Source organism: Protomyctophum bolini, assembly GCF_963924005.1.
Source record: "Protomyctophum bolini genome assembly, chromosome: 6".
In the NCBI taxonomy this organism is placed as follows: domain Eukaryota; kingdom Metazoa; phylum Chordata; class Actinopteri; order Myctophiformes; family Myctophidae; genus Protomyctophum; species Protomyctophum bolini.
Window position 1 is genome coordinate 40,275,549 of NC_137867.1, and position 10,292 is coordinate 40,285,840.

General features: G+C 42.6%; 1 protein-coding gene and 1 long non-coding RNA gene across 7 annotated transcripts in view; one reads left to right on the forward strand and one right to left on the reverse strand.

The window, feature by feature from the left end:
• Positions 1-7,631, forward strand: part of ogdha (oxoglutarate dehydrogenase a) — a 32,169-nt gene extending 24,538 nt beyond the window's left edge. For all 6 annotated transcript variants that reach the window (XM_080766793.1, XM_080766792.1, XM_080766796.1 and 3 more), the window contains 13 exons: positions 38-217; positions 721-873; positions 1,316-1,418; positions 1,554-1,682; positions 2,089-2,239; positions 2,505-2,632; positions 3,307-3,485; positions 4,248-4,319; positions 4,525-4,650; positions 5,479-5,551; positions 5,698-5,861; positions 6,613-6,767; positions 7,291-7,631. In XM_080766793.1, coding sequence (XP_080622919.1) covers positions 38-217; positions 721-873; positions 1,316-1,418; positions 1,554-1,682; positions 2,089-2,239; positions 2,505-2,632; positions 3,307-3,485; positions 4,248-4,319; positions 4,525-4,650; positions 5,479-5,551; positions 5,698-5,861; positions 6,613-6,767; positions 7,291-7,411 — 1,734 coding nt within the window. In that variant the 3' untranslated portion in view covers positions 7,412-7,631. The remainder of the gene's footprint in view (positions 1-37; positions 218-720; positions 874-1,315; positions 1,419-1,553; positions 1,683-2,088; positions 2,240-2,504; positions 2,633-3,306; positions 3,486-4,247; positions 4,320-4,524; positions 4,651-5,478; positions 5,552-5,697; positions 5,862-6,612; positions 6,768-7,290) is intronic.
• On the reverse strand, positions 7,301-9,368 carry LOC308317639. The gene is made up of 3 exons (XR_013964279.1): positions 9,086-9,368; positions 7,449-9,054; positions 7,301-7,413 (listed from the first exon to the last, which is right to left on the reverse strand). It is a non-coding gene; the product is annotated as an uncharacterized lncRNA (long non-coding RNA).
• Positions 9,369-10,292: the final 924 nt, after the last annotated feature.

The following is a 10,292-nucleotide window of genomic DNA, read 5'->3' on the forward strand; positions in this document are numbered from 1 at the left end:
CTTGTCTCCTTTCATTGTTCTCTCTCTCTCTCCATAGATTGGTTTCACCACAGACCCTCGTATGGCGCGTTCGTCTCCGTATCCTACAGATGTAGCGCGTGTCGTGAACGCTCCCATCTTCCATGTGAACGCAGATGACCCTGAGGCTGTGATGTACGTCTGCAAAGTGGCTGCGGAGTGGAGAGCCACCTTCCACAAGGACGTGGTGGTGGACTTGGTAAGCACACACACACACACACACACAGTAAACGCTTGGTTAGTATTTGGAGACCAGCTTTCAAAAGTCAGCGTACCTGACTTATTGACTGACTTGACCCATTCAAACCGGGAAAGATTTAAGTTTTTCTTAAAACTCTTAGGATTTAGACCATTGCTGGTTTAGAACAGTGGTTCTCAAAAAAATGCAGATAATGCAAGCTCACAGAGTGTCGCTTTGTGCCACGCTAAGAGAAAGAGTTGCTATTTTTTAAAGAAAATTTAAAGCGTTTTAACACAATCGTATCTTCTGGGGGGGGGGGGGGGGGGATCCTGGCACTAAACATTTTCAGATGGGTGGTCTGCCCAACCAAAATGAAAATCCTGGCTATACCAATGTATTCTAGTTGTGCTATAATCTACATCACACACAGACTACAATCACAGATGTACTAATGTCTTTCTTTTGTCGTGTGTGTGTGTGTGTGTGTGTGTGTGTGTGTGTGTGTGTGTGTGTGTGTGTAGGTGTGTTACAGACGTATGGGTCATAATGAGATGGATGAGCCCATGTTCACTCAGCCTCTGATGTACAAACAGATTAAAAAGCAGAAAGGAGTTTTACTGAAATATGCAGAGAAACTGATCGCAGAGGGAGCTGTAACCAGACAGGAGTATGAGGTATGAATCGGATCCATGAAAAATATAGATTTTGAAAGTCGGCTGGTAATATTTGCTATTATAGGTCTGTCACAATTATTACACAATCGTCTAATCGCAATCATTTGAGTTAATCGCGATTATTTTGACGATCACGATAATCGGTATAATCGTTTCCATGTTTAAAAATGAGCAATTTAATAATTTATTAAATTTGCCACTAAATCTCTTTGTGTCATTGACTCATTTATGATATCTGCCCTACGGTGCAATTTGTGAAAATGAAGCCTAAAAACCAAAGAGAAATTACATTTCATAATGCTCCAATGTTCAATGACGAAAGAAAACACATTTAAATAAATCGTTAATTGCAATTATTTGTGTGACAATTAATTGTGACAGCCCTAATTGGCTAGCTAACCAACATGTGTATGTCTCTCTCTCTCTCTCTCCCCGTGTGCAGGAGGAGATTGCTAAGTACGATAAGATCTGTGAGGAAGCGCACGCCCGCTCCAAAGACGAGAAGATTCTTCACATCAAGCACTGGCTGGACTCCCCTTGGCCTGGTAGGTATTAACCTCTGAACCTGACACGGAGGGATGGAGGATTAGATGATGGATAAATGGAGGGATGTGTTTCTAAAGGCTGTAACACTGTGTGTGTGTGTGTGTGTGTGTGTGTGTGTGTGTGTGTGTGCGCAGGTTTCTTCACTCTGGATGGACAGCCTAAGACGATGACATGTCCATCAACTGGTCTGACCGAAGAGCAGTTGGCTCACATCGGAAACGTTGGCTCGTCTGTCCCTGTGGATGATTTCACTATCCATGGAGGTATTAACAGTCACAGTTCACAACCACACACACACATGACACAGGCACAGCACACACACACACACACACACACACACACACACACACAGTACACACACACACACACAGTACACACACACACTACACAGCACAACCACACACTCCTCTGTCTCAGTATGGCATGGGGGGGCAGATCAACATGGAATGAATTCTACACTGACCATATAAGGAGCATGTCTTGGGTGTATAGGGTTTGATGAGTCAGATCAACATATGGAATGTCAGAACGGGTCAGCTCCATATATGCAGATCTAAGGGTGGTAGTGGGGACATGATTCTCTTGAGTGTACAGGTCGGACTAATGCTCCGTCGGAATTACGTGCGGATCCCGTCTTACTGGTATTGTGTGTGTGTGTGTGTGTGTGAGGTCTGAGCCGTATCCTGAAGGGCCGTGCTGATATGGTAAAGAACAGGACCGTGGACTGGGCTCTGGGTGAATACATGGCCTTCGGATCTCTGCTGCAGGAAGGGATCCACGTCCGACTGTCTGGACAGGACGTGGAGAGAGGAACCTTCAGGTACACTTTAATTTCCATGTGCAACCCTTCATGTAATCACATTTCTGTATGTGCAAGAAAACGGCTTGTGCGAAACTCTCCTTTAATGTCTTACTATAACACATGTTTACATTTCTGACTAAAGTATTCAATAAATAAAATAATAAATTGTGATAAATACTATTGCATTATCTCAGATCCTGCCTGCCTATTATTTTACAAGGTTTTTCTATACTGTCTCTCTCTCTCTCTCTCTCCCCATGCCTGTCTGTGTCTCTCTCTCTAGTCATCGTCATCATGTTCTTCATGACCAGAACGTTGACAAGAGAACCTGTATTCCCATGAACCACCTCTCTCCTAACCAGGCTCCGTACACCGTCTGCAACAGCTCTCTGTCCGAGTACGGAGTGCTGGGTTAGTAAACATACGTGACACACACACACACACACACACACACACACACACACACACACACTTTAACAATTTATTCATGTACACATGAAGAGCATTCAATGGGCTCTATGCTCATAGAAGGTGTTACCAATGATACTAATTAAGGCTCTGTTCCATTTAGTGTACAATCAATGGTTTTCAGACTTTTTCATTTCAAGGACCCCCATAACTGAGATGGAAATGGAACCATTTGTGAAATCTCAGTTACAGACCTGTACGCTGGTAAACAGTGTTTACCAGTAAGCCAAACGTGCACAATAACACCCTGGCTCTGTTTGACCAGAATGGAACAGAGCCTTCATTAGTATCAGCGGTAACACCTGTGATGGAAGTAGGGAAGGGGCCCAAGTTTTTTCCAAAATGGCGTGTGTGCATAGAGCCCATTCACATTTATGTGTATGTAATAACAATGATAATCCTCATGTTCTTATTACTGTGTGTGTGTGTGTGTGTGTGTGTGTGTGTGTGTGTGTGTGTGTGTGTGTGTGTGTGTGTGTGTGTGTGTGTGTGTGTGTGTGTGTGTGTGTGTGTGTGTGTGTGTGTGTGTGTGTGTGTGTGTGTGTGTGTGTGTGTGTGTGTGTGTGTGTGTGTGTGTGTGTGTGTGTGTGTGTGTGTGTGTGTGTGTGTGTGTGTAGGATTTGAGCTGGGTTTTGCCATGGCCAGTCCCAACGCACTGGTCCTGTGGGAGGCCCAGTTCGGGGACTTCCACAACACTGCCCAGTGCATCATCGACCAGTTCATCTGTCCTGGACAGGCCAAGTGGGTCCGACAGAACGGGATAGTCCTGCTGCTGCCGCACGGCATGGAGGGCATGGTAACGTGCACAACCACACACACACAAGCCAAGTACTGAATGTCAAGTCTCCAGGTTTTCTTCGCTTATTTACGACGACACTATGGCTCATTAGGAGTCCAACTAGTACTTGTGGTGGTTATTTGGACCCCCTTAAATCTGAGAGTTACGGACCTGCTATTGTCTTTCAGGGCTAGCTCTTTATGAGTTTCCTGTAATACTGTTGTCCAGTAATTTTGTATGTCTGTGACAAAAATGTAATTTTGACAAAAATGTCCACTACAAGCCAACATGGCAATGACCCCTGGCTATATGTCATCAATAATCAATCAACTTTATTGTCACGAAACTCTTATTTATGCTGGCTTTCACGTTCGCAGTTCAAGGAGTAAAAAGAGAATAGAAGTAAAGAATGGAAAATTAAAGGGGGCACAAAAGGCTGAAAATAGCAGCGTGTTTAAAAGTCAGTATCTTGTCATTTAAAGAGGTCCTAAATCAGACTTATCACATCCAACAGTGTTAAAACGAACAGTTGTTGATTGGTATAGGTATTTGTTTTTACTCTGATATTATCTGTTTTCAAAAGAACAGTTATTGATTAGTAAAAGTATTGGTTTCTAGATAAACACTGATACTGACTAACGTGTGCAAAAGAACAGCTATTAATTGGTATAGGTGAACACTAATAACATCTTATAGTGTTACAAATAAAATAACACACTTGCTGATCTTGATAAATGTGTAATTGATTAATTGTGTAAGTAATTGATGGTTTATGTTCAGGGACCCGAGCATTCTTCTGCCCGTCCAGAGAGATTCCTGCAGATGTGTGCAGATGACCCTGATGTCATGCCGGTAGGGACACACACACACACACACACAGAGTTTGACACATGTTGTCTTTCTCATAACTGTTAAACAGTTCTATGATTGCCTGTCTATCTGCTTTTTAATAACTGCACTGTACAGTCGAGCACTGAAAACCCTTAAACTGTTTACTCTGTGTGTGTGTGTGTGTGTGTGTGTGTGTGTGTGTGTGTGTGTGTGTGTGTGTGTGCAGGTCATAACAGAAGACTTTGCAGTTCGTCAGTTGCATGATTGCAACTGGATCGTTGTGAACTGCTCCAATCCTGGAAACTTTTTCCACGTCATCAGAAGACAAATCGTGGCCCCTTTCAGGAAACCGGTGAGTCTCTCACACACACATCGTAGAGGACATGGTTGCTTGAACAACACAAAAGGACAGTTAGTAGCTAGGCTTCCATCCACATTTTGAATGATTCTCAAGCATAATGAAAGCCGCAAATCACCTGAGGCCGATTCGACAGCTTCCCGGCTTGAAAGGTGTTCCATGACCGAATAACACAAGTCACATAGCCTATGTCAACGATTCTAAAACTCAAGTGTGCGGACGCCAGGGGGCTGTGGGATGTGCCTAGGTGGACCATGAAAGATTCTTGGACGTTCTATCATTTTTAACGGCCAAAACATGTATTTGTTTGCCGCACTGTTTTACTTGCTGAATTACTGCTCCTGCACACACGCGCTCGCGCGTGTTTTGTGGTCGACTGTTATTTATGGTTGCTGCATTATAGTTTCCCGCCACATCAGACACATTTCATTCAAAGGCGATCAACAAAAACAAAATATAGCTGCAATCATCGATAAGACCGGGACCAAGCATAAAAGGAAAACACTGAGATATACCTGAGTGTCTAGGTGGAAGAGTCGGGACGGTGCAGTGGGTTGTGCCCAGGAACTCCACAAGTGGAAGGTGGAGGTACAAATGTAAATCTTTAGAAAATAGCAGTTCGTGTCCTCACCGTTTGGCATGGCCCCCTCTACCATATTGCCAAGTTCTTGAAAACCGACTGCATGGTTCAGCCAAAACTGCTGTTTTTGGCGGATGAGGAAGAAAAAAAACAGACGAATACAAGGACCAAGAAGTCCCTTCGGTCTTGGTCCCTTAAAAAAAAGTATTATAATGAAGTCTCTGTTCTGTCTCTCTTTCTAGCTGATTGTCTTCACTCCCAAATCATTGTTGCGTCACCCAGAGGCAAGGTCCAGCTTTGATGTGATGGGGCCTGGTAACTATAATAATAATGTTTTTTTTATAGTTTTCAATGTACTAATGTACTAAAGACTTGTACAAATGTACTTTGACCATAGTATTAACAATCAACTCTGTACTCTCCCCCTCTACTCTCCTGTCCTCTTGTCATGTGTCCTGCAGGAACTAACTTCCTGAGGGTGATTCCAGATGCTGGTCTGCCCAGTCAGAATCCTGCTGGCGTGAAGAGAGTCATCTTCTGTACCGGAAAGATTTATTATGAACTGACCAAAGAGCGAAAGATCAAAGGAATGGAAGATACTGTGGCTATCACACGGATTGAACAGGTAGGGAGAGAGACAAACTGCTAATCGGATAGACAGAGGGATGGATGGTTTTATGAACTTTGATTCATGAACGATAACGGCAGTGGAAAAGGACATGGACCCCATTGATTGAAGTGGTCTGGTATTATCTATTCTTCAAGAAAAGGGGTTTAGTCTTAACCCATTCTGACCGGGAACCCGTTTTGGTGTTAGCATCATGTTATGCTTTAGCTATTGAAAAATAGCAGATCTACAAGCGCATAGCGCGCCACCGAGTGGCGCGCTACGAGCTTGTAGGTCTGCTATTTTTTGAAAAATCGAAGATCGACTGACATTTTTAGAATCTGATCTCAGGTCAGAATGGGTTAATCAGACCAGTGTGTGTCCAGTGAAAACCTCGTATGAATCTGATCTCAGGTCAGAATGGGTTAAAGTCCTGTGTCTTTTTCAATGCTCAGTTAATGAATCCTTCGTAGTACTTTCTGCTCTTAACCCATTCAAGCTCATAGCGCGCCACCGAGTGGCGCGCTACGAGCTTGTAGGTCTGCTATTTTTGAAAAATCGAAGAACGACTGACATTTTTAGAATCTGATCTCAGGTCAGAATGGGTTAATCAGACCTGTGTGTGTCCAGTGGAAACCTCGTATGAATCTGATCTCAGGTCAGAATGGGTTAAAGTCCTGTGTCTTTTTCAATGCTCAGTTAATGAATCCTTCGTAGTACTTTCTGCTCTTAAAAAAAGTGTAATTTGTCTGTTCCCCTTGTCTCCAAGTTGTCTCCATTCCCGTTCGACTTGGTGAAGGAAGAGTCCGAGAAGTACCCCGGTGCAGATCTGGTCTGGTGCCAGGAGGAGCACAAGAACCAGGGTTACTACGACTATGTCAAGCCTCGCATGAGGACCACCATCCAACGCGCCAAACCAGTCTGGTGAGTGTGTGTATGCGTGTGGTTTTAGCATTAACGATATATATTTATTTTTTTGGAAATCTCTATGGGAATGGGTTTTCTATCTAGCTGCAGTGTACCATTAAGCACAGCTTTACACTGCAGCACTGATTAGCTACACCTGGCCTACAGGGAACTGCTCCATGGATTCATCTATCGATCCATGATGTGTGATTATGAATCCCACCACAGCTCTAGGATAGACCCGTCTGATTGGCTCCCGGGCAGGCATAGTTATACTGAGGTTAGGGTGGTTAGGTTAGAGGTGCTAACGGGATCGGGATCAGTCCCAAAAAACCTGATCGGAGCACCTCTAGTTTAGGTATAGTATTAGGTTTAGGCATAGTTTTACTGAGGTCAGGTTTCTGCGTTAAGGGTCAGGTTTAGGCTAGTTGCAAAAACGAGAACTGTCAATCACAGCGACTGCTAGCCAATCCTAGCGGGTGTTTGCCTAGAGCTACGGTGGGATCCATAATAACGTGTGTGTGTGTCTGTCTGTCTCCAGGTACGCTGGTCGTGGACCAGCTGCAGCTCCTGCTACAGGAAACAAGAAAGCTCATCTGACCGAGTTGACCCGTCTCCTGGACACCGCCTTTGACCTGGAGGCTTTCAAAGACCAGCAGTAACTCTCCTGACCCCCATCCCTATCAGCCTACAACATACTGTACTGCTACAGTGTCATACTGTACTGCTACAGTGTACTACATAGTGACTCCATTGTACTCATAACAAGTGCATATATATACTATGTATTACTCTGTAATCCAACGATAATGAGGGTGTTTTGGTTTCAAATGTTTTCGTTTTTGTTTTTTTCTGCTATTAAAATGAGGTGGCGGCCCTGTGGATGATGGTGAATATTATGGGATGGCTGTTCTGAGATCCATCTGAATTCACTGTTTTATATATCATCATGATGACAAAAACCGAAGTCCTATTGGCTAAAATGAATCCAACTGAAGAGTTATTGCAATATCGAAGATCCAATTATCCCTGTCCGTCCACACACACACACACACACTGGAGGGGGGGGGGGGGGGGTAAACTGCCCGTCAGTCCATCAATTTGTCCTCCTTTTACCAGGATTCCTGTCCTATCTCCTCTGTTCTCCTCTCTTCTCCCCCATCCTTCCTATTCTTTAATTTGTTTTTTAATACTTACATATTTTTATTTTAGAAACACCCTCGCGTCTCCAATAGAGACATCATAGCAGGTGTTTCATTTTCTGTCAGTTAAAAAGAAAGCACTCGTTAAAGTAAAAAAGAAACACTTATTTATTTTCCGGCAGTTATTAGTCCGCTTTTTTTGGGGGGGGGGGGCGGGGGGGACATTGCATTTTAGCCTATTTTTCTGTAAAATAGCATTGTTATGATGATTGGGAACCTGTTTGCATGTTGCAGCTGTCTTTTGAGGAAACTGGTGCGGAAGGAAGGAAGGAATGTGTCCGATGTTTTAATTTCTCCATAATGCAAATTCTGAAAGCAGCTAAAAAGATTAATCACATTTGAACCACGTGTGGGTTCGTTCAAAATTCAAATACAAAGTTTGCAAAGTTTGAAACCTGGGGGTGACCCTTTATTTAAACACAAAATGACCGGCGGCACAGTCTTGTTTCGGTTGGTTTGATCTGTGTGGTGCCGCTGGTTGTTGTTGACAAGGAGCTCCACCAAAATGCACTGCTGACTCTCCTCATCTCTTTAGCCTCTTTCGGGACTCTCTGTTACCGAGGGGTCCCGAAAGGGGCTCCTCGTCTCTCTGCTTCATCATGTCTGTCTTTCTGTTTGTCCCGTTGTGCCAAAATTGTTCTGAGGGTGTGGTCTGGTTGTCTTTTGTAGTAAGATGGTGAAGGAGAAAGGAGAAGAAAAAAAAAAGAAAAATGGACAGCTTTTAAACACAACAGGACAGGAAATCAACTTGTTTTGGGGATGTCTGTGAGGAAAAAAAACAAATGATTTATTTATTTTCATAAAAGGGGACTGAATCTCTGCATCGTTTTATTTTACTTCATTCAATAAAGATTAACTAGAGAACTTCCTGTCTGTTCGTGACATATAGTTAGTACACTATAAAGATAAGCTATTGTCCTGACCTATACATAACAATGTGCTATTACATATTACCCTCCACATAACGATGTCCTATAAAGATAGCATATTGTCATACAGTACTGTATATAACAAAGTTCTATGCCCTATAAAGACTAACATATTCTATAGGATATAATATATGTGCCAAAAAAGTCAACCTGTCATGTTCACCTCACACTGTCCTTTGTCTAAAGACGGCATGGTGTTCTATACACCTGTGGTTCTCAGCCTGTGGGTCGTGACCACCAGGGGGTTCCCAGTTGATGCTAACGTGACGATTTATGGACTTTTTTCAATACAATTTTTTTTTAAATAAGGATAAACATTGGTCGAAATTGTCTGATATAAGAAAAAGGCAAAACATTAAGCTCACAACCTGTAGATCGGCTATTTTCACAATACTTATTTGTGGAACCAAGCCAAACTAAATTGTAATGCTTCAACTCCTCCTAGTGCTTGAAGTTGTCAGGGTATGGTTATATATTTCTGGGGGGTCATGTCCCGAAAAGGTTGAAAGTTACTGATATACATTGTATAGCTATTATCTACGTACAGTTATGTAATGTATGTTATGTAAATATAATTATATCATGTAAAAAATGCCATCCGATTCCCTTCCCTAAACAGGTTTCCATTTCAATTAATTGAGGTGTACTGTCCAATTCAATCGTTAACTCTACCACATGCTATAACAAATCCATACAGCAGAGGGAGCACTCCATATGTAGAATCTCCATCAACCGGAAGAGTCACTGGCGCTGCTGCAGCTGTCTACCATGGTCCATGGAGGATATAGGAGGCACGACATGTGATGGTAACTTTATTTATACTTCAAGGCAGTGTTCCACAATTTGTTTATAAAGACTATTTCAAAGCTACTTTACAACTATGCAACATTTGACTGTAGTCAATCAAATAGGCCTACAGAGCAAAGAAATGGGGGTGGGGTACAAAACAGTATTGAACAATGAACAGAAGCTAACACAAAACTATTGTAAACCTATCAAATGGTGGGAATACTTAGGCATTGAGTAAATTAATCAACAACTTAACATAAAAATTAAGCATGGATTCAACTATAAAAGTAGTGATGAAAATATAGCCTTAGGCTACTGCTTTGGGGGGGTTAATTGTATGATGGTAGTGTCATGGAAAGAGCAATTAAGTAGATAGTGTGTGCATGTAGCCAGGCCAGTTAGAATCTAGATGACGATTTAAGGCCCAGACTATGGCAATAAAAATGATTCTGAATCTGGTGGAACATTGTTGGTGCATTGTTATATAAACCCTGTTCACTTCATTGACCGGGATTCCCCCAAGGATCTATATTTTCCCCTTCGTTTTTCCGGTTTTTCCCCTCTACAACAAATCTCTCCACCAATAATAGCCGATTTACAAGCTCACAATGCAAGTGATACTT